The sequence below is a fragment of the Phoenix dactylifera genome, unplaced genomic scaffold (genome assembly GCF_009389715.1).
Source record: "Phoenix dactylifera cultivar Barhee BC4 unplaced genomic scaffold, palm_55x_up_171113_PBpolish2nd_filt_p 000112F, whole genome shotgun sequence".
In the NCBI taxonomy this organism is placed as follows: Eukaryota; Viridiplantae; Streptophyta; class Magnoliopsida; order Arecales; family Arecaceae; genus Phoenix; species Phoenix dactylifera.
In genome coordinates, this window is record NW_024067684.1 from 78,717 (window position 1) to 103,155 (window position 24,439).

Genomic DNA, 24,439 nt, shown 5'->3' on the forward strand with positions numbered 1-24,439 from the left:
TATTAGCATAAATTAGTTTTCCATAATATAACATAATATTAAATTATTTAAGGTAACATATTAATGTATTATGATATAATGTAATATAATATTATATTTATAGTATAATACAATAATAAAGATATGAAATATTTTAATTATTAGCATAAATTAATTTTTCACCCTTCTCATGACTATTTATCTCTCTAACAAATTTTCTAGATAGGTGATAAAATTGGTTAAACAATTATTAATATTTTTATTTATTTATTTATTTTTCTCTTTTTTTTTCTTTTTTTTTTCTTTTCTTTTCCTTCCCTTCTTTCTTCTTCTTCCTTCCCGAAGCTTCTCCCCTCTTAGCTTCTTTCTTTCTTCTCTTCCCCTCTCCCTTTTTCCTCCCTTGCCTCACTTATCCCATGCAGTCATGGAAGGGGCGATCAAGCTCCCGGCGACACGACGACAGGAAGGTGGGCGGTGAAGCCGGAGGGAGAAGCTTCGGGGGAGAGGCGATCAAGGGAGAAGGAGCGGCAGAGGAGGATGGAGAAGAGGCGGAGGGCATCGGGGGCGGTGGCGGAGGGGAGGGAGCGGCAGAGGAGGAGGGAGAAGATGCGGAGGGCATCGAGGGAGAGGGAGCAGCAGAGAAGGGAGAAGTGGCGGAGGGCGTCGGGGGCGGCGGGGGGCGGGGGGCGGGGGGGGGGGGGAGAGGGAGAGGGCCTTAAGGGTGACATTAAAGAGGGGGAGGGAGGGGGATGGGTGGGAGAGGAAGAAGCGGCGATGGAGTATTTTGGGGAGAAAAAAAAAAATTAAAATGGAGGGTATTTTGGTAAAAAAACAGCTTTCCGACAAAACTCAAAATAGTTTTTTCGGAAAGCTCCAAATTAGAGCTTCTCCCAAAAAGCTATTTTTAGCTTTTTGAAAAAGCTAAAACAACTTTTCGAAATTTTTACTAAATATTATTTTTTATCTAAAAGTATTTTTGAAGGGCCAGAAAATGCTTTTTGGCCCTCTAAAAGCTCCTCCAAACGGAGCTTAAGAAATGCATAAAGTATTTCCTTATCATCCACTGTTCTTCTCGCTTTGGTTTTCTTTGCTTTGGTCAATGACTATTTGAGTATGAACATCATGTAAGAGCGTCTATACAAATCAAAGAGCTAAGATTTACTTTGTTTAATCCATGTTGAAGGCCACCTATCTCCTTTGCAACGCAATTAGCCTTCTAGCAATATGTTCCATGTCTCAAGGGGACATGTTAGTGGTACCATGCATCCATATTTGATATGGTCCAGACTAGACTGAAGACCTCATCTCATGCATCAACCTGATCGAAAATATACAACTTAGGAAAGTCACCGTATATAATATTCGTATGTGTGGGATCTGCTATGTATCTGATAAGGACTCATTTGATCTGCAAAAAAAAGAAGAAAAAAAAAGTGTGGTCAACAAAAAAATGAAAAAATACTTTAATATTTGGCCGTAGTTATTAAAGAAGAGAATGAGAAAGTAAATTTTTTATAAAAATAAGATTTTCATATTTTATGAAAAAAAATCATATAGAACATGAGAAAATTCAATAATTTTCATCGATTGAAAAATAGAATATTTTTTTTCTAAAAATGACATTAAATTTCTAGATAAAATAGAATAAGATCTTTTTCTTTATTAAAAATATAATAAATATTTTATATATTTTTTAAAAAAATAGATGCTCAACCAAATATAATTTATTCTACAATGTATCGTTTTTTTATGGCCATCCAAATATGCAAAAATTACGGGTATCATACATTCAGCCATCAACTTTTTATTTATTATTATTATTATTATTATTATTTTTGCAAACCAAACAAGCTTTTAATCCAGTGTGCCCGTGGGACGGCTCCTTGGGATGATGACACTCTAGTGGGGCAGATACCTTACGATTTTGGTTACCTCAGCAGCCGTCCCGGCGGCTACTTACTTTTCAATCCAACCCATCAAATCATCATCCAACGGATAGAAACGTGCACTCCGTGCCAAAAGGAGTCTTCCCAGGCGGCGTGCCGGGAAATCATTTGGCGGGTCCCACCACCAAGTCGAGCCCACCTATTTCAGATAGGATAAGGGTCCCACAATCATGTAGCACACGTGTCATCTTTTGAGAGGGCTTGCACCAGAATCTTAAGTGGCCGAAGAGTCCCCACGTCATAAGCGCCGGCGACTCTGGAATCGCCAAGTCGAGCACGTCGCGGCGATGAATGGTGGCAGCAGCGGCAACAAAGAAGCTTCCAGTTTAGGCGAAGGAAGCTCGGTGGAAGGGGTGGCCCATTGATACATACGAACAAATCTAGATTTCTCCACCAAAATTATGTGTTCTAATTTATGTGCACATATCCGGCACTATATATATGGGAAGCTATGCGTTAGGAGATCATGGCGGCTGTGGGAACTCCATTGTATGGCCAGGCCAATATGGCCTACTTCTCTTCCCTAGCTGGACAAGGGAGTGGCTCGGTCTATGATGATCTCCAATCCGACCAACCGGCGGCATTCGATCTCTCCGATTACATCTCGTTGTATGAGGGCTTGCCGCCGGCTTCATTTGGGCAACCGGAAAGTACTGCAGTTCCTCCCATGGTGGTAGATGCCGACCACACTGCAAGCCAGATTAGTGGAAGCAACTTAACTACTAGTAGCAGTAGTAGTACTAGAAGGTAAGTATAATTAGATTCATTACTTCACCAGGCTTTTTTTTCCCCATGAATTCTGACGCACTAATGGTTTAGTTGTGACCATGCGAATGGTTTGGAAATGCAGGAGTGGAGTGGAGAGTCTGAGAATGGTCGAAGGGTCCAGGATCGCATTCAGGACGAAGTCGGAGGTTGAGATCCTGAACGACGGGTTCAAGTGGCGCAAGTATGGGAAAAAGTCTGTGAAGAACAGCCCCAATCCAAGGTATACGAAGTGAGAAGTCTTAAAGAATTCTGCTTCTGGTGATGAGAAGTTCCCATGTTCTTAATTACAATGGAACTGAGCCATTGCACCAGTAAAGGATCGAGTTTCGTTTTGTCTTTCAATAAACAGAAACAAAACTAGAGGATTGGAATTCTAATAACCCCTTTTCTTTGAAGAAAAATAGCATGCGTAAAGCATTCTAGTGATCACCGTAATTTAAATTCCTTGCCTTCAGTTTGTCTCTGAGAATTAGAATATATAGCTTAACTAAGTGCTAGCTCTCTCTTTTACTTGATTGATTGGTCAGGAACTACTACCGTTGCTCAACTGAGGGCTGCCCGGTGAAGAAGAGGGTAGAAAGAGACAAAGAAGACCCAAGCTATGTGATAACCACCTACGAGGGGACGCACAACCACATGAGTCCCGGTGTTGTTTACTACACGACCCAAGACGACGCCTCAGGCCGGTTTTATGTGGCCGGTTGCGGATTGCCTCTAGATTCATGAAAACCTGAACGCAGTTGCTTCACAAGCCAGAGTACTCAAATCTGGCTGCAGATATATAGCCTCCAGCGAAGCAACTGCAATGCTTTTTTTTTTTTTTTTGTTGTTGTTGCTGAAGTACGGCTGCATATGCTTTTCAATTCTCGTGCAAATGATTAGCTTGGCTTGGCTTGTGGAATGAAACTTTTTCTTGCACCAATTTAGTCTGAGATTTTCGTTCTTGCAGCCATAGTAAGTTAATTAATTAAACTCTTTAATTTTTCTCTCTATTTATAAATTGAAAGCAAAAGTATGGATTTTTATGATAGTTCCATCATTTCTTTGATTCGAGATATCAACAACGATCTAAACTTCTACTTTAGCTACAAGCATTTCAAACTCTCAATGGTACTTAATTATCCTGGCAACGAGGATTCATGCCTTCTTTGAAAGGGCAACATTATTATTCCCTTTGAGGGTGGCTTGGAACCTAAGAGGTGATAATACTTTGACATCTTGCTGTTGTTTGAGCAAGAACTTAACTTATATATATATAATTATGTTAGCCCAATAATGAATTTAATATATATTAGAGTGTGTAGTGTCCATTTTCTAAGCCCACCAAGAGAATTTTTCTCCATTTCCTTTTTTTTTTTTTAAGCAAAATCGTTCAAAGAGATCTTAAGAATTGATTGATGGATTCATGAAATAGCTCAATATAAATTAACAACAATCACAATACATTGGAATAATCTGCAAGTACCACAATTTTGTCACCTAATGTTGATTAAGTTATGGTATTTGGTGACCCAAATAACTAAATGAAATCATGGAAAAGTCTTAAGAGAGTAAAAAAATCATACCATCGGATCTACATTTCTATACATCGAGCACTTTAGGTGTTTGTGTTATTGCTCCTTTTTTGGTCAAGAAGACATGCTTTAGTGTACTTCATCCATTTAATAAAAAATACCTAAACTCTTTGAAAGACTTGATGCTCAAAGTCAAAATAATGGAAATTTCTATTTAGCGTTCGTCAAACTAATATTATTTTACAATCTTTGAAGAGTCAACCTTGTCCTTATTTTTATTCTTATGTTTCTAAATGTGTTGAATGTGCTCCAAAAAAAAAAAAAAAATGAAACAAACCCTTTCACACACATCTTGCAAATATTGTAATAATAACTTTCTTGTAGCATCTCAATAAGAATCAAAGAGGAGAGAGGCTTTTATCACACAAAAAAATATAAAAATATTATTTAACATAATCTTCACTATTATAATGCAAATCCGGCAGCTGTTAGCTTTATTTAAACTAAACTAAACCATATAAACACTTTTTAATAATAAATAAATTAGTTTTTTTTTTCTCCTAAGAAAGAGAGACAAGAAAAGAGGACAGATATCAATTTAGCATAAATAAGTATAAAATTATTAACTAGATCTAATATTAGGAATAACTATTGACAATCTCTCCATGCGTGCATCTCACGTGCCGAGAACTCCTCTAAATAAAAAAGAAAAGAAATGTGGGCCCCACAGGATAAGCCCCTTCCGCTTCCATTGGCTCCGATGGGATTTGCCATTAGGCGGTGGAAAAACCGATGAAGGAGGGGGGGAAGTAGAGGAGAAGACGCCCGTGGCTGCGCATCGACGCCACTGACCTAATCTTAATCTCGCCGAAACCCCGAAGAAAATGGCGGCGTCAACGATGTCCTCCGCCGCCGCCGCCGCCACCTACTCTTCTTCCCTCTCCCCCTCCTCTTCTCTCTCCTCCAAGAGCAAACCCCTCAAGATCCTCGCCATGGCCTCCAGAAAGAAGGTATCTTTCTTGCCCACCCCTCAAGCTTCTCGAACGGGCCAATTTCTGATCTCTTATACCGTATGTTACTAACCCTAATCCCATTTTGGATTGCAGGTGAATAGGTACGACGGGAATTGGGCGAAGCAGTGGTACGGGGCGGGGATCTTCGTGGAGGGCAGCGAGGAGGTGAGCGTGGACGTGGTCAAGAAGCTTGAGGAGCGCAAGGTCCTCAGCGGCGTTGAGAAGGCTGGCCTCCTCTCCAAGGCCGAGCAGCTCGGCTTCACGCTCTCCTCCATCGAGAAGCTCGGGTTCTTCTCCAAGGCAGAGGAGCTCGGCCTCCTCAGCTTCCTCGAGAGGGCCGCCGGTGTCTCCCCCTCCGTCCTCGCCTCGGTGTCGCTGCCGCTCTTGCTCGCTGCCGTCGCCGCCGTTGTCCTTATCCCCGACGACTCCGCCGCGCTCGTGGCCGCGCAGGTCGTCGTCGCCGCCGCCCTCTTGATCGGCGCCGTCGGGCTCTTCGTGGGGTCGGTCTTGTTGGGCGGGCTACAAGAGTCCGACTGAAGGGCGACGAAGCCAGTTCTCCGCGGTGTACGTCCGAAGTGGTATTCTTCGATAGACTACTCCCTTGGGTTTTGCTCTATTTATTTTTTTAATAAATATATTATAGTTGTGCTGTTACGGAATTATTTGTATCAACTTTTATGCTCATAATGCTTATAAATGATGCTAGTTTCTAAGAATTCATTCGTTCTACTCTCAATTAAATATTAATTGCCAGTACATAGATAATAACACAACATTTGGAATTGAAATCCTAAGGTTGTATATGTCTTTACTTGGCGATTTTAACTTTTAAGCAAGACTGTTTTGTTTAAGATCATCTAGTAGGCAACTTCTAGTGCTGTTTTCCTTTTGAACATATCAGCCTCTATGAGCGAGTGATTACATTTAACTCTATGCATAAGCCTGATAGTGCCCTTTAGGAATGTGAACGCCCCCTCCCAAGAGACCATTACTTGACATTCTTTCTTACCTTCAGTCAGGCATTGGTGATTAGTAGTTGCTGCTATAGTATTGAAAGAGTACTCATAATAGAGTCAGGGCACCTCTCTTAGGTTATGATATATAATGTAACAGCCATTATATGTACATTAGAACCGTTTTAACATCATTAAGTCATGGTAGGATGTCTGTTATCTGATTTTTTTTTTTTTTTTTTTTGAGTGTTACGTTGCCTCAACCAATGTAATGAATGCTTGGGAATGACAATCTTTACATCACCTTGCTGAAAAAAGTGAAACCAAATATCAGGGTTGGGACAGGGCTGGATCGTTATGGTTATGCTACTTAACCTTGTGGAGAAAATGACTAGTACCTCCAACAAGAAACTATTGAATGGAGCCAGGGCCACATAAATGGCCAATATGATGCCATGGCAACATTCAATGGGCAACTCATTCGCAACATTGTGAGCAAGCTTGCTAAAATAAGATCCAAGCAGGGAGTAGTTCTCTAAGATTTGAGCAGAGGGGTGACAGATTGGAGGGGGAGAATTTTTAGTTAGTGGACTTGCAAACAGTTATAGAATTCTAGGAAACCAAGTGAGAAGGTAGCCTATATTACAAATCCGAGTTAGAGGGTTCTTCCTTAGGATTATGATTATGTAAACATTCAAATCTTAGAAATCTTACATGGATGATCATGTACAAGTCATCGCAATGCATGTTTAGAAATCAAAATGGGGTTGACTTTCGATTTTCTGCATAGACCATTCATTGTGCAGAACAGATTACAAATAGAAAAAAGAGGGCAGGCAGGGGGGACAACAAAACATCGTAAGCAATGCTTTTCTTTCCCCTGCAGGATGAGATCATAGAAGGCAACATGGTGATAATATTTATTGATGGATGAAGTATCCTAGGAAGACCAAAATTCGCCCAAATGCTGTAATAAGCAGTAGGCTCCTCCCTTCCTAATTGTAGAGGTCATGTGAATGTGCCTCATTTCTGAGCTCAGTCCTTAACCCGCAATGTAGAATCTTCAACTGAATAAAGAATTGCAACCTGCATGGACAACAATTGATATACTAGCTTATATTTCAGAGTTTCTTTCCCTGACACTTTTACCCTAATCCACCACTAGCTTATACTACTTCACAAAAGTATCTTTGAGGTCAGGAGGATGGTACATGTACATTATAAGCTGTGCTTGAAGGTCTGATATAGGATCTTCTACTATCACATGATTGCTGTTAAATTTTTTGGAGCAAAAACACCACATCGATTCAACTTGTTGTAGCAAAAACTTTGTGCCACATAGCCCAAGAGAAACTTTTTAATGCAGGACTTTCCCCAAGAAAATACCATGTAAGTTTGTACTCAGATCACCCAGCTTAAGACTTTGACTGGTTGAACTTCTGATCTTGATCAGAATATTCAGGACCAGCTAGGGCGGGTCTTCACTTGCAAACTATCATTTAGCCTACCTTCTGCTTCCAATTGAGTGCTGGCATATGCGCCAACCAAGATAAGGTGTCAGACTTGAGATATTTGACAAAGGCATGCTCTGTTAACTCTCTAAGAACCAAGATAAAGCTACAAGTGCTCTGATCTGCACCAACCAAAATAATGTGTCAGCTTCCAGATGTTTGATAATAAAACGAAATCCTGCTCTATTAACCATTTAACCCCTCAGTACTCCCCTCCTTTTATATGGTTAGGTGGCCTGTCAGCAAGTTTGGAGGGCTATACCACAAGAAATAACCTTCCCCGTCCGAACCCCGACCACGATGAATCATGTTGGCTCCCTTCATCTAATACAATCATCAAGTGACATAAGCATTGAGGTTGCTGGCACCTTTGGTGTTGCCACTTTCACCCTTTTTTGGTAGGATTTGGTGCTGTTTCTTGTTTGTAATCTGCTTCTTTTTGTTGGCATCAAATCTATATAAATTGAGAGCACAGAACCTGCTAATTTTGTTGGCATTGACAAATAACTCGTTCACAAGCCTTCACAAGTGAATTTCTACTCCATTGATTTCTTTTGTATTAATAAAGAAGTATACTATGTTTATATCCCCAGTATACCTTTTAGGACCTCGTTTGGTTCGCGAAAAAAAATTTCTCACTGAAATGTTTTTCTTAGAAAGATGATTCTTGGGAAAATGATGTCTGAGAAAATAATTTTAGCATGTTTGGTTGATCATTAAAAAGTTACACATTGTAGAGTGGCTTATGTTTGGTTGGGCATTTACTTTTTGAAAAAATTGTATGAAATATCTATTATACTTTTAATAAAGAAAAAAATCTTACTTATGGATTTTGATAACTTAAAGATACCCCCATTTCCAACCGGTGGAAAAATAGCTTTTCTATGTTCTTCATGATTTTTTTTTTTTTATGAAATATATAAATTTTATTTTCATGGGAATACTACTTTTTCATCTTTCTCCATTCAAAACTCCAACCAAACAAGCGATATTTTTTTGTTTTATTTTTTACCACATTTTCTTCTTTAACTAAACGAGTCCTTAAGGAACTGTACAATGTCTCTCCCATTTTTTAAGGTAGAAAAGTATGCTTCGGTGTGATGGCCATGCCCGCTATTATCTACTTGCAACCTAATGGAAGTCTCAACAGAGTTCCACAAAAACTGTCTCTCAGACAGCCAACGGCAGAACAACGTCCATAAATCCAACAGGACCAACACCAAGGACTAAGTTAACATACAATAGACAAACCCGATACATGTGGCTTGAGTTGTGAATTCTGCACATAAACTATAATTTTTGACCTGGTTTATTAAAAGTTCTTTCCAATTGAGCTTGTAAGCAGAAGATGAACAACTAAAAACCTGCAAGATAGGTGGTTTGTGGTATTGCATGATTTCAATAGTTACAAATTCCTTTTGCAGATGTGGGTTATGAGAGTTTTAATAAAGAGAGGGAACCATTAGATGAATTTCTGAGATACCTGGTTGTTATAGAGGGAGATGCTATGGAAACCAAAATCAGCGAAGATGGAAAACGTTGGACGGATAAAAGGTGTTTTTGTTCCAGAATTATTCTGGGCTGGAACTGGGCCTGTTTGGTTTGCTGAAGTCACCTTGGTGAGCCCTGGCCCGGTCATTTTGGGTCACTTCTCTTGTTCCTGAGCGATGCCGGGAGCTGACTGGACTCCATTTTGGGCCAACCCAAATGCCCAAATTATGTTCCTGTTCATAATACTCGTCGGGCAACCAAACTGGCCCCAATTCTTGATTTGCAATTTTTCGGGCTGGGTCCAGCTTTTAATAGAATCTAGTCCTGAATAAGTTTGGACTGGGCCATGATCAGGCGCATCCAACCGTTTTGGATCAAGTCCCGGGCAAGCAGATTTATTACTAAAGAAATTTTGGCCTGACTAGTTTATGCAAATATGGAAGTTAAATGTTATTGACGGAATAATCCAGTCCAAGCAAATTAACAACAGACCTGCGACCATTCTCCGAGATAGTCCCTGGAATCGGGTGTCAATCTGGCTTTTTAGCTTGATACAACTGTTCAGTATATATGAACAGTTTGTATTAGCCGTGAGATGGGCTGGTGTTAAGGCTGCAAATGGATCGGATTGACCCGAGACCCGACCCGCGTAGATCCGATCCGACCTGAATTTTAGGACCCGTGGATTCGGGTCGGATCTTAAAATTGGACCCGAATCATTTTTTGGATTGGATCTGAGTTTACCGATTTCGATCCGATCCGAATTTTTCTTTTTGTGTGTGTGTGTTGGGGGGGGGGGGGGGGGGGGGTAATTTTTTTTTTTTGGTATATGCGTGAGGATTCTCTCTCAATCTATTACACTGTTGATACCTTTGGTGTTCTGAACTGAATATGGGTCATGTGCCAGTTTTCTGCAATGGAATTGGATTTTGGAAGAAGGTCTGGGATTTCTTTTGTCCTCGTGAGAGGGGAGCTGGGAGACACCAAGTTCCGTCCAATCAGTCATGTAGATAAAAAATAGTGTGATGTGAAATTTGGCTCGTAGACCGACTTAGTTAGCAAGTCATGGGTCATCTCTACTGACTGGAGGTCAATTGCAAGTCTTTCAAGTCATGGGTCACCCAGCAACCTCATAATTATGATATTACCATATTAGATTTGTCCAAATCCTTTCCAAAAGCACAAAGAAAGTGGACTGATTTGGACTCGAACCCGACTTGGCCCAATCCGATCTTCAACCGAGTCGGATTTTGGTCCAAAATTAGGATCCGAATAAAAATCCGAGTCGGATCGGGGTCACTTAGGACCCGATCCGACTCGACCGATTTGCACCCCTAGCTGATATAGTGGGTTGATTCCTCCTAATCATTTGCATGAGAAACCTCGAACTCCGTCAACCTAGCGGCCATAGGATGAATGCCTCGAATATAATGAGTGTTGTTGCTGCCAGAATTTAGCCCGACCGCAAGGGGCTTTAAGACTGGTGTTAATGAGGTTGGCGAAGACTTAGGTCGGACTTGCAAGATCAGTCTGAGCTCCTTGCTGGTCATGCTTCGAGTTGAAGAGGGTGAGCTAAAGAATGGTCGGTGGTGTGGCGATGCTCAGATGAAGGATCTGATACAAGTTGTCGGATCTAAAATAAGGAAGAAAAGTTCACCTGCCGAAGTTTGTCCAATGGAGAACCTTCCGATTCCTAAGTTAGATAAGAATATTAGAAAAATAACGGAGAGTTAAGAGAGAAAGTGGCAGTGTAAGTATGGAGAACGTCAAGAGAGCATACTTGGAAATTCTTCAGGTGCTGCTTATACAGATAAAGATCGACATTCGTTACCAAGTAAGATGGGCAGCACAATAAACGCTCGGTAACCATTCATGCATTATACACGTCAGCTTAACTGGGCGCAATTGTGGGCCAATAGGGAATTGTCCGCCGTTAGGAAGAATTTAAATATTGTCATGGCAGTTTTTAATAAGGGCTACGCGGTGAACTTCTATTGGTCGGTGTGCCCACGTCCGAGGCACCTCTTGAAGATGTCACAAGACCACTATCAAATGTTCTTAGCACGTCCAAGATTGCTTCATCGATTTCCCAGGTCATGCCTATGCTCAAGTGGGAATCTCGCATGTTACCTGATGACCAGAAGTCCCAGAGCCCGTCCAATTATTACCTCAACCTGTCACATTACTTTAGCATGCAATTGTTGGTAGGGGTGCAAATGAGTCGGGTCGGACCGGATCATGAGTAACCTCGACCCAACCCGGTTTCTTGTTCGGATTCTAATATTGGACCCAGAACTAATCTAATAAAAGATCGGATTAGATCGGGTCAATTGCTAAAATTTCTAATCCAACGGATCATTTAGGTCGGATCGGGTCCATGTATAATCCGGTCCTAATCCAAAAAATTTGGGTCCTGATTTGGGTCAGAAAATTGGAAGCCATTGCAGAAATTACAAAGTAGAAAAATAGAATATATACAATAGAATAAACAAATCATCACAGTGAAAACCGTATTTTTTTTCTTTTTATTTTTTTGATTTCTCATAGGGATAGACCCTTGTTGTGTTGCCCATACTCGTGTGAGCTAAGCTGGCGGGGACGAACCCAAGGCTGCTAATATTTGGGCTTCCCAAGTGATCTGATCAATGTATTCTCGGATCACTATTTTCTCTAGATTTCATTGCTCGAGATCGATCTCCCACTAAGATATTCCCCGTCCCTGCTCTCCCCCTCCTGCTCCTATGGGGAGCCTAAACAGGAGCCAGATCCCCTTCTCCACTGTCGGCGATGGGCCCCACCACCACAATCACCTCCTCCCTCTCTTCACAACAGCCCACCAGATCAGTGCCCTTGCCCTCGTCCTTGCCACCTTCCTCACTCGTGCCTTTGACCGCCTCCCTTCCCCCGCTCCCTTCTCCACCGACCGCTCCATCGCCTTCCTCTTCGACCGCTTCGGCACCCTCCACTGACTTGATCAAGGCTACGGCCCTAGCCTTGACCTCAAGATCTACATCTACGAAGAGCGCGACGAAATCCAAGGTTTCAACAAGAAGAAATCGAAATAAAAAACAAGCAAAGGTACAAGAAACCCAAGGTTCATACCATCTTGGGTGGAAATATAATTGACGCAGTCGTGGCCGAGGGAGTGCCCGATAGTGGAATCGCGGCAGACTCGGACGGATGTCGACGCCTCGACGGAGGAGAAGAGCTTGAGATGTGTGCGTCTGTCACTGCCCGTGGAGGTCCCCGACGTAGAGCGCTGGCACGGGGCCGTCGGAAGCATCACCATTACTCTTCTCAATAATCCAAGAAAATAAAAACTTAGGATTAGGATTCAGCTCGGGTCGTGGGGTTGGAAATCCAAAAATTCAAATAGATCAGGTCGGATCGGGTCAGATCTGAATTCAGTAAATCCATACCCGACCCAAAAAAAGAAACACGTCTAATTTTAGAATCTGACCTAACCCCATGGGTTCTCTAAAATAGGTCGGTTTAAATCTAAGTGGCTGATTTGCCTCCTTAATTGCTAGCGCCGGAGTCCCACCATGTTCAAGTGCGGAAGGAATCAAAGATGGAGGAAAAAAAAGAATGCGGGAAATCTTCGAGGTAGCGAATCATACCCTTTCTCGCACTTACAAGGCAAGCAGGACGCAGGTTCCGAGAAACGAACTCCCATTTCCCTATTCTCACCCTTTTTTATCTACTTGAGGGAAGAGATATCGTCTCTTTCTTGAAACCCCCCTCTTCCTCGATGCTTCGCTGCTGTCCGGAAAGCGCTCCCTTTTCTGCAAGTAGACTTGGGCATCGGGCCGTGCCGGGCCGGCCCGGCCCAGGCCCACCGGGCCCGAGGTCTAAACGGGCCGTGCCTGGCCCGGCCCGCTTCATAAGCGGGCCGTGCCGGGCACGGCCCGTTCAGCATAGAACGGAAGCCCGGCCCGGCCCCAGGCCCGTCTAGTGGCGGGCCGGGCCGGGCATGGCACGAGACGGGCCGGGCCGGGCACGGCACGAGACGGCCCGGGCCGGGCACGGCACGAGACGGGCCGTGCCGTGCTTGGCCGTGCCGGGCACGAGACGGGCCTCTGGGCCACCGCATCCTCCCCGGACGCGGACCGCACCACCCAGCTCGAGAACCCCCGGCAACCGTACTCGGCGAACACCGAGAACCCATCCCCCGGCTTCCACACACTGCCATCGGAGAGCGGGTAGCAGCAGCCGAAGTAGCTCCGCTTGCCGTCGCAACCCCCGACGACGCCGATCCTGTCGCAACCGATCTTGCAGACGGAGGAGTCCTCGCAGGCGTAGAGGCGGAGGACGTTATCGGCGGTGACGGCGAAGAAGGGGCTGCGGTCGAAGACGAAGGAGGAGCGGTTGACGTTGGAGTACCAGGGGTCACATGAGGAGGTTGAGTTTGGGGAGTAGTCGAGTAGGAGGAACCCGGAGGGAAGGAAGTCGATGATGCGGAGGTCGGTGGAGCCCAGAGTGAGGAAGAGGGCTGACGGGGTGGAGTCATCGGAGCAGGAGAGGCGGAAGGAGTCGATGGCGGGGCCGCAGGAGGAGTTGAGGTGAAACGGGAAGGGGATGGGGAGGTGACCGCACCTCTCGCCGCATTTGTTGGGGAAAAGGGCTTGGGGAAAGGCGAAAGGGAGTAAGGAAAAGAGGAGGAGGAGGAGGAGGAGGAAGGAACCAGGCATGGCGAGAGTGGTAAAGAAAGGCCATGGAGAGCGGGGAGGGAGGAACTTTTAGTAGAGAGGGGAGACCGGGATCCGTACAGGGAGGGGTCTTGGGAGGTGGTGACGGGAACGGGTTTCGGAGACGGGGACGGGGAACGAGGCATGGGAGAGCGCGAGCGAGGCGGGGGCATGTCGGGGGAGACGGGCCGTGCCGTGCTTGGCCCGCGGGCCAAGAGCGGGCCGTGCCGGCCCAGGCCCGAAGCGGGCCGTGCCGGGCTCGGCCCGCGGGCCAGAAACCTGTGACCCAGCACGGCCCCCTTAAATGGGCCGTGCCAGGCATGGCCCGGTACTGTAGCTAGCGGGCCGTGCCAGGCACGGCCCGCTTCGTGCCGGGCCGTGGGCGGCCCGGCCCAGTGCCCAACTCTGTCTGCAAGGAAGGTCCAACTACCTTGTTTTTTTAGATGACTTTAGGTCTACTTTTTAGATGGATCAGGTCCCGTTATATGTTAAATGTGCCATTCCGGTTCTTCAACGAAGCTCCCCGCTCTGGGGAACGCGGAAATGGTGGTGTTTATATATTCAAGTGGGCTGATCGTTCTGCATTGGCCTTCATTGTTTCACGTAGCTAATAAGCCGAAGAAGAAGATGGTTCAGAACACCGACGAGCGTCAAGCCTTCTGCGGCCCCTCGATCGGCCTCGCTTTCCTCACCACCAACACCGTCCTCTCCGCCTACCGAGCCCGGCATGACCCGTGGACCGTCGCATTCGTGCTCTTCGCCTACCTCGACCTCTTGGCCCTTTTCGGCTGCCTCCGGGCCTACGAGAAGCAGCGCGCGGAGCCTCTCGGCACGGTCGAGATGAACACGAGTCTAAAGGTTGCAATTTGGGTGCTCGCCAACGCTCTTAATGTGGCATTCGCTTACCGTGTCGCTCAGATGATGCCTCTGGCTTTGTACGCCCTCGTCTGGGGTATGTCTGGATTCACCCTTCTGGTTACCTTCTATGGGCTATTCCTGTGTCCTGAACCGGAGAACCTGAAGAACAATGACACCGAGGAGGTTCTTTTCTCGGAGTTTTCCCCTGAAACGAAGGTGTAGGCTTCCTTTCATTTGAAGGATCGCAAGTTCTATGGTTCAAGCTTTAGCACTGTGGTTAGTCTCCGCCAAGCATTGGCCCGATCGTGGGCCAAAATGTGGTTAGGCTATGTTTTTTCAGCTTTAAGCTAAACTTGTACATCCTTGGATTGAAGCCCAACCTAAAACTGGCCTAGCCTGGCCTGACAGGCCTCAGGTCATCCCAGATCCATTTCCAGCTCTCTCTCTCTCTCTCTCTCTCTCTCTCTCTCTCTCTCTCTCTATATATATATATATATATATATATATGAATCATTGTTATTCCAAGGCAAAGATTCAATCAGTTGGCCAGCATCAAGGAACTATTGGTAGCGGCATGTGGTTAAATCGAAATAAGGAATATCAATTTTGATAATTTTGTTATCTAATTTTTCTTGAATTGGTCCATTAAACAATTCATTCAAAATATAATAATATGATAGACGAATCAAATCCCATAATCCAACTTAGATATTTGCTAGGAATTATTGCTAAAATAGAAAATTTTTATCTTGCTATTTAATGATTTCGATATTATCTTATTAAAGAAATATTTGCTGCTTGATAATTACAAATAATTTTTTAAAATTATAGAGAAAGATGGTGTTAGTCTAGGGGTGGCAATCGGGTCGAGTCGGACATAAACGGGTCGGGTCAGATGCAGGTCCGGTCAGAAAATCATAAACCTGAATCCGACCTATTTATTAAACAGTTCAGGAATTACAATCTGAATCCGACCTGTTTATTAAACAAGTAACCCGACCGGACCCGTTTAACATGTTTAATAAATAGGTAACCTGTTTACCCGCCAACTCAACCCAACCCGACCCGACCCGTTTAACCTGTTTACCCACCAACCCGACCCGTTTAACCTGTTTAATAAACATGAAACCATGGAAGATCTAAGTGAGATGCGATCTTTATTCACGGGCATGCTTGAGATCTGCGGCAGGAGGGGATCAGATCTCGGATCCGAGCAAGAACAAGAAGGAGAGCAGCGGATCGGAGAAGAATAAGAAGAAGAATACCTTCGGGGATGGAGAGGAGGGGCTGGGAGGAGCAGTCGCAGATGCAAGGGGAGCAGGCGGAGGAGTGACCGAGGGCTTCGGCGAGGTGCTAGAATAGAGGGCATCCAACTATGTATCCAGCGAGTCCCAGCCCCATGAACAAGAGGACGACCCTCATGCGGCGACTCTTAGATCAACATAAAGAAAGAAACCATGGAAGATCTAATCATTGAAAAAAATCTGAAGATATTTCACTCACATTGCGAGCCCACAAAGGAAAAAAAAAAGAAAAAAAATCTTAGTAGGGTTTAATCAATGATGGAAAATATGGGGGAAACGGTAAACTGGGAGTTAATCGATACCAAGGAAATCGAAATCGCATCAAAGCCGTCTTCGATCCCTCCGGCCTCCGTCGCATATGGGAGGGAGAGGAGAAGGAGAAAAGAACAACAAGGCTAAGCAACGAACAAAGAAGAGGAGAAATCCCAAGAGGTCGAGCTCAGCTTTCTGAAAACAACGAAGAGAGGAACGCTGAGTCAAAAAAACTAGACGACATAAATCCTTGACATCTCCTCTCTTCTTTTTCATCGATGCCTTCACTCGCTCTCTCTTTCTCTTCCCTCTCGGCTCCTAAAACTCCAGACGTAGGCGAAAAAGGAGTCTAGAGATAGAGTTAGGGATACTTAAAGCAACGGTGAGCCGGACTGAAGGATGGGGCCGTGGCAGTGATCGAAAGGCTGTGATTAATAAATGGGTTGAAGACGTCAGATAACTAAAATATGTATCCGACCCAATTAATAAACAGATTAAACGGGTCAACCTGTTTACGATCCGAACCTGTTTAGGTCAAACCAAAACCTGTTTATGGCGGGCTGAATACGGGTCGGATTGGCGAGTTGGGTCATATTTTGCATTGCCACCCTAGATGTTACACTCAGGTGCAACCAAATCTATCTCTATAAGGAAAGACTTGGCTCCTCAGCCAAATCTCTCTCTCTCTCTCTCTCTCTCTCTCTCTCTCTCTCTCTCCCCCCTTATGTACGTGCTAGAAGACAAAGTTCAAGGTTGTTAGCAGTATAAGAATTCTGGATCGACTAAACTTGTAAGGAAAGTACAAAAAAAAAAAAAAAAAAGGCAAGGAAGGCCGTTTTCCACGCGGTAACTAGTAATCAATGGAGCCCTCCCCGCACCCCAAATAAAAAATATTAGTCCGACTCTAATTAGAGTTTGAATAGACTCCCTTGTTGTAATAAGGCTTTGTATAATTAAAAAATATATATATCTAGATTTAGAATTTCAATACAATTTATGATGCCTTTCAAGTGTCCTTTTTCTTTCTGATCACCGTCATGCTTTAGTATCCAACATCCAATTGGAACCATTTAGTCCCAGTAATTATTCCATAGAAAATGTGCATCATTATGTCCCCTTTTTTATTTGGGGTTTTGCATAAAAAGCTCATTTCACATTTTGTTTAGGAGATACTTAGCTATAAATTTTTGAAATATTTATATGCGTGTAATATATGTGTGTGTATATGTATGTATATTTATAATGAGTATGTTTAATATTGAATACATATATATTTGTTGAACTTACGATGCATAGTTACCAATTTGAACATACCGATAGCAAAAATACATCCAAAAATTTTCCAAACTAGTTCATTATCATACAACCCATGACCTCACCCAAAAAGGCTAGCCAAAAAATATTATTTGAGGTCTTTAGTCATGTATAAGTACCCAAGATCTTCTTAGCAAATAATCAATGTGGGACTAAACACACGCCCGTAAGGGTCCTTACATACTCTTCCGTTCAAGTCCTGACGTCCTCATCGGGCTAAGGATTCAAATCCATTCAAATCTAATCACAACCACCATGATCAACTCATGGTTAACCTTCATGAACCTATGTTGCAGTGTTCTCTAGTCTATATAGGCTGTGGGCCGAGTTCACTCTGATACCATTTTTAACAATCCAGAGCCTTATCCAAAATGGCTAGCCAGAAAGTATTATTTGGGTTCTTTAGTCCCGTATAAGTACCCAAGATCTCCTTAGCAAATAACCGACGTCGGACTAAACACACGCCTGCACAGGTCTTTACATTCATTAGATAAAATCTCAAATATGTAAAAAGATAAGCAATTTTTGCTTTTTTTCTGCAACCCATTGTTGATGATGGACATAGTCAAGATCACTTAAGATTAGGTTCATGAACAACCAGAATAACCATTATAATCCACAACCTCCTTATGATCGATAACCTTCCATCCCTTCATATTTACTAGCACATGACTACTGCAATTAAATAACCAATTAGTATCATTAATTCAAATTATAGCAATATATTGTTTCCTGGATTACACATCTCATCTAATGATATGTCGCATGAAGAATTCCAATATACCCCGTTCACGAGAGAGAGTTTCATCCACCTATGTTTCTCCTCCTATATATCCATTTTTTTTTCATTCCTACATGGCATTCTTCATCCCATATTGACTTGTGCTTGGTGGCTAGTTTTAATGGCTAGAGAAGATATATCAATCTCAAACCCATGGCATAACTTTAGAAGTTGAAGTACACGGTATCAATCTCAACTAGAGTTTCCGGCTCTTAATCATAAAATTGAAGATTCAAATCCTTTAAATCAGAGTCCCCTTGGTATTATTTTTATTCTCAAAAACCAAGAAAAAAATAGAGCGGCAACATGTATAATGGAGCCCTTTTATTTTTTTTAATTATTTATAAAAGTTCTTAGAGCTTTCGAAAATAAAGATTTATTACTTTGGAAAAAGAGAGAGTAAAAATGAATATGTAAAGGAACAAGAAAATTATGAAAATGCTACCTTTTAGCATATCAGCAATATGTAAAAGAAACAAAAACACAGACAACATGAAGGCCAAACAAGATCCTAATAAGCCTTCAGATTCCGTATAAATATGAGGGACTTTATCTGATGCAATCATCAACATTTTCCTGTACTCATCACTTAAACATAGGGTTTAGATTGTATCTTTCATGCGATAGAATGATTCACCTTCTTTCGCGGCATCAACCATTAGATCGCATATCGGCTGCTTTGAAATCTGTGCAGGTGGATTGCATAAAGAAGTTTGGTTGCTTTAAGATATGTGCAAAATGCAATCCATTGTTCTACGTCGCGAAAGAATTTGCGAACCTCTCGACATTATGTTTTTGATTGATTTGGGATTAGGTGTGCACCTCGATTGGGCTCGATCACCAAATGGTTTATTGGATGGTGCTTGGCCTCTACACAACATAGAGAATAATATAAATTGATAATCTTACTGCCATCTAAGCTCTCTCTCTCTCTCTCTCTCTCTCTCTCTCTCTCTCTCTCTCTCTGTGTGATGTACACATGAAGTAAGTCGAGAACATAGATTGCTTCATGTTTTAGTCTACTTGCAAGAACTGCTTATTTAATGAATATTCTACTTGTCTGGGCTTGACACAATGGGCCCTTAGCTGAGAAAGATGCCAATAGAAGGGACAAGGGAGAGGGATGTCAAGAAAAGATTCTCTAATCACAGAATAACGTCACATACCGCTGCATGTATTAACTGGCACCTTTGGATTGCTGATGAGATATGTATTTTTTTCTAAAAGCAATATGACACCAGTTGGATCCACTTAAAATAATATTTTAGTATCTTTTCCAAACCCTACTTGTCTCTCTGCATGTAATGTAGAATTTTCTTTTTTGGTCAAATGTAATGTAGAAGTTTTGGAGTCCAGCAAGCGATACTGGGTTTTTTTTTTCACTTCAGTTCTAACATGATGAGAAGGTACAGGATAAACATGATGAGAAAAATGGCATTTAGAGGTGGAACCATCTGTAATATGAAAATTTCAACATCTATCTGATATATGCTATTCAAATATACGCTGTGTACTTTAGATCTTAATTTAAATAGGCTGAGAAAAGAAGTTTACATTTCAAAACTATAAGTATATTTTTTAATTGTATAAGTAACAAAAAATGTTCGGCTGAGAAATGACAAGCATTGTTGTTGGGGGGACGCACCCTCCCCCCGAGTGCATGAAAACTCTGCCATCAGAGAACCGGTGACGGCCGACCTCGGGCGGCCGAGCTCGGCGTCCGACCCCGGAACGTCCTACCCGAAGAGCTCCCAACCTCGGAAGTCCGCTCTCGCCGTACACCTACCGCGTTCGCATCCTGCCAAAGTCTGGTCAGGGGCCATACCCTGCCACCGCCTCCAGCGTTTAATGCGCGTGATCTCCGCAAACCCACGGCTCACTCAACAATTAATGCACGTCTCCGACTTACTCAGCAATTAATGCGCATCTCCGGCTTACTCAACAATTAATGCGCATGGCTCCTATTATCTACGGATCCTCAGCTCTCCACGGCAAATTAGCTCAGCAGGGTCCTGTCAGCCGTGATAAGTCTCTGACCCCAGCCTCACCTCCGACATCAATGCAATGATTTACCCGATCGCGCACCAGCTCGAGTCGTACGACGGCCTCACCTCCGACATCAATGCAATGATTCACCTGATCGTGTGCCAGTCCAAGCAACGTGCCGAGCCGTACGACGGTCTCGCCCAATCACATCACAGGTAATCCGACCCCCTATAAAAAGGGGACCCTTGCTTCTCAAGGGGGGACACAGGAAACTCTGAAAAACTTCTCTCCTTTCTCCTTTAAACACAGTTTCCCCACTCTGACTTAAGCATCAGAGGGCCGGCGCCGGAAAACCCGGCCACCGGCTTTTCTGCAGGCACCCCGACGGAGGACGCCGCTCGCCGACGGACCGCCACTCTCCTGTGTCCACCGACCGCTTCCCCTCCTCAACCGACGACCGCCCCCGGGTCCAATTTCCAGCAACAGTTGGCGCTAGAGGAAGGGGCCGAGTCGCGGTCATGAAGTTGAGAAGTAAGGGAGCCTCCAATGCTTCCCGGCGTCCCCCGCATCCTGGACACTCTGTCCAAAATTCGCCTTCTCCGGCTGATCCGGTTCCCCAAGTTCAGCCGGAGCAGTTCAACGCTCTAGTACAACAAGTCCAGGCTCTGGCTGCCGCCGTCCAAGGCCTGCGGCGCGAGGAAGCTCTACCTACGCTCACCCCGCAAGCCCAGGTCCCGCCGGTGCTTCCTCCGAACGGTCCGATTCTCCAAGGCCAGAACCTTCACGGTTCTTTCAGGGCCAACAACGAGGAGCGAGTGTCTCCACGAAGAGAACTGCTGGGGGGATCTTTAGACAGAAGGCCCCAGCTCTCCGAAGCTGAGTCGGCACCGGACCACCGCGAGCCGGAGCAAACTGCGGTGACAATTCCCCGGGCTGGGGAGCTCGACAGGAAAGTCGAGAACCTGGAGCGCCAGATTGAAGCGCTCCGCAGCAGGAAGGCAAGGCATGAGGAAGACTTTGAATTCACCACCAAGTCCCCCTTCTCCCGTCAGATTGTGGACGAGCCGATCCCCTCGAGGTTCAAGATGCCTCAAGTGGAGCCTTACAGCGGAATCACCGACCCCCTCGATCACCTGGAAAGCTACCGGGCTCTCATGGCACTGCAAGGTTCCTCGGAGGCCGTGCTCTGCAAGGCCTTCCCAGCGACCCTCCGAGGGACAGCCCGGCTCTGGTTCTCCGGGCTAAAGCCAAGCACGGTATCCTCTTTCGAGCAGCTTGGCCAGCAGTTCGCTACCAACTTTGCTGCCAGCCGACGCCAGCGGCGGACGTCGGACTTCCTCCTAGATATCAAGCAGAGGGAGGGGGAATCCCTCAAGGAGTATCTTGACCGCTTCACCGCCGCCACGTGGGAAGTTCGCGAGCTCGACCAGTCAATAGCAATGTCGGCACTAAAAACTGAGGCTCGTTCCTACATATTCCTCTTCTCTATTGAAAAGAGTTTTCCTGCCGACTTCACCGAGATGCTGGCCCGAGCTCGGAAGTATGCTAAGGCTGAGGAAGCTATTGCCTCCAGGCGGGGTACAACTGAACAAGCTTCAAAGAAGCAGAAGAAACGCCGCGAGGAGCGCGGCCGTCAAAGAAGCCGGTCCCCCCGCCGAGAGAAGAACCTCTCCCAGCTGAGGAGCCCACCTCGATAGCGAGGACAGTTTCGACCGAGGTCCCCGCCTCAAACGGGGTCCCCACTACGACCTCGGATACACCCGGGGAGGTACGAAAACTACACTCCCATCAACGCACCCCGGGCCGAGATCATGATGGAGATTGAAGGTCGGGATTTTTTCCGACCCCCGCCTCCTATGCGGGACACGGGAGTCCCGCGCAATTCCAGGAAGTACTGTCGCTTCCATCGAGACTACGGGCATGACACGGAGGACTGTTTTCGGCTTCGAGATGAGATTGAGGCGCTTATTCGCCGTGGAGTACTCAATCGGTTCATAAGGAACCAGCGTGAGGAAAGAAGGCCGGTGGAAAATGCCATACCCCCCGAAAATCCGAATGACAACAGGCCCATCATCGGCACTATCAATGTAATTGGAGGGACCTCGGCTGGAGAGCCAGCCCAAGAAGAAATCCCCCCAAAGCGCCAGCGCACTTATGAAGCTATCTCATTCTCGGACAAGGACCTAGAAGGGGTTGAGACCCCTCACGATGACGCTGTGGTCATCTCTATGATTGTAAACAAATTTGATGTAAAACGTGTCTTGGTTGACAATGGAAGCTCGGCTAATGTTCTGTACTACCACGCCTACCAAAAAATGGGGTCAACAGGAAGCCAGCTTCGGAGGATTAATGCCCCACTCGTCGGATTCACCGGGGACTCGGTCCCGGTCGAGGGCGAGGTCAGCTTTCTCGTTACGGTCGACCTCGCCCCTCGAGAAAGTATTGTGAGGACGGACTTTCTTGTGGTCCGCCTACCCTCAGTCTACAATGCTATCCTCGGACGACCAGGGCTAAATACCCTTCGGGCCGTGGTTTCGACCTGCCACCTACTCATGCGATTCCCCACCGACCATGGGGTAGGCGAAGTCCGCAGGAACCAACTGGTGGCCAAACAATGCTACATGGCAACCCGCAAAGCAAAGCAACCAGCTGAAGCGTCGAGTCGGAAAGAGCTATCAGCCGAGGCGCCAACCCAAGCAATGGGCCGCGCGCTGCCCATAGAAACCTTGGACGCAAGGGACGACCCCTGGAAGAAGCAAGTAAAGCCCGATGAGCTTCTTAATCGAATCCCTTTACGAGAAAATTGCCCCGAGCTAACTGTGCAGATCGGCTCCGGCCTAAGCCCCTGTGAAAGAAGGCGCCTGACCGAATTCCTCCGGGCCAACATTGACGTCTTTGCCTGGTCGCTCGCCGACATGCCGGGAATTGATCCAGAGGTCATGATCCACCGACTCCAGATGAAGCCGACCTGCAGGCCTGTAAAACAAAAGAAACGAGGCTCTGCCCCGGAACGGCAGCAAGCGGCAGCCGAGGAAGTGGATAAGCTCCTTGAGGCCAGCTTCATCCAGGAGGTCTCCTACCTGGATTGGCTCGCCAATGTGGTCCTCGTAAAAAAGGCCAACGGAAAGTGGCGCATGTGTGTGGACTACACCGACCTGAACAAGGCCTGCCCGAAGGATAGTTTCCCTCTCCCCAGCATCGACCAACTCGTCGACTCCACCTCAGGACACCAGCTGCTGACCTTCATGGACGCCTTTTCAGGATACAATCAAATCCGAATGGCACCTGAAGATGAGGAGAAGATGGCCTTCATCACTGAAAAGGGCACCTATTGTTACAAAGTAATGCCATTCGGGCTGAAGAACGCTGGAGCCACATACCAGAGGTTGGTCAGCCAAATCTTTGAAGACTAGATCAGCTGAAATATGGAAGTCTATGTGGATGACATGCTGGTCAAGAGATGAGAAGCGGAATACCATGTGGCCGACCTCAATGAAACTTTTTCTAAGCTCCGGAAGTATCAAATGAAGCTCAACCCCGCAAAGTGCGCATTCGGAGTTACCTCGGATAAATTCCTGGGCTTCATAGTAACCCAGCGCGGAGTTGAAGCCAACCCCGAGAAAATCTGGGCGCTGCAAGAGATGACACCTCCAAGGACAGTTAAAGAAGTGCAGCGACTCATCGGGCGGGTCGCCGCCTTGGGGAGATTCGTCTCCCGGTCGGCCGAGTGCTGCCTCCCATTCTTCAAGATCCTTAAGCAGCCAAAGAACTTCCTGTGGTCGGAGAAATGCCAGCAAGCCTTTGAAGAACTCAGGCACCTTCTGGCCTCTCCCCCGCTGCTTACTAAGCCTCGGCAGGGCGAGGTTCTGTATTTATATCTGGCCGTCTCCCCGGTCGCAGTGAGCTCAGTCCTGGTCCGGAAAGAGGACAAGCTCCAGAAGCCAGTCTACTATGCCAGCCAGATCCTCAGGGATGCTGAGACCCGATATTCTAAGCTTGAGAAAACAATTTTTGCCCTGATCATTTCAGCTCGGAGACTCCGGCCTTATTTTCAAGCACATACCATAGCCATACTGACCGA

At 45.4% G+C, this 24,439-nt stretch overlaps 2 protein-coding genes across 2 annotated transcripts; both read left to right on the plus strand.

Annotated features, from left to right (window-relative positions):
• The first annotated feature begins 2,342 nt into the window (after nt 1-2,342).
• LOC103723223 (probable WRKY transcription factor 50) lies at nt 2,343-3,619 on the plus strand. The gene is made up of 3 exons (XM_008814072.4): nt 2,343-2,672; nt 2,776-2,913; nt 3,221-3,619. The coding sequence occupies exons 1-3, from the start codon at nt 2,392-2,394 to the stop codon at nt 3,417-3,419; spliced, it is 618 nt and encodes a 205-aa protein (XP_008812294.2). The 5' UTR covers nt 2,343-2,391; the 3' UTR covers nt 3,420-3,619.
• Nucleotides 3,620-4,957: 1,338 nt separating this feature from the next.
• LOC103723221 lies at nt 4,958-5,936 on the plus strand. Its single transcript, XM_008814071.4, has 2 exons — nt 4,958-5,217; nt 5,314-5,936. The coding sequence occupies exons 1-2, from the start codon at nt 5,092-5,094 to the stop codon at nt 5,755-5,757; spliced, it is 570 nt and encodes a 189-aa protein (XP_008812293.2). The 5' UTR covers nt 4,958-5,091; the 3' UTR covers nt 5,758-5,936.
• The last annotated feature ends 18,503 nt before the right edge of the window (nt 5,937-24,439 follow it).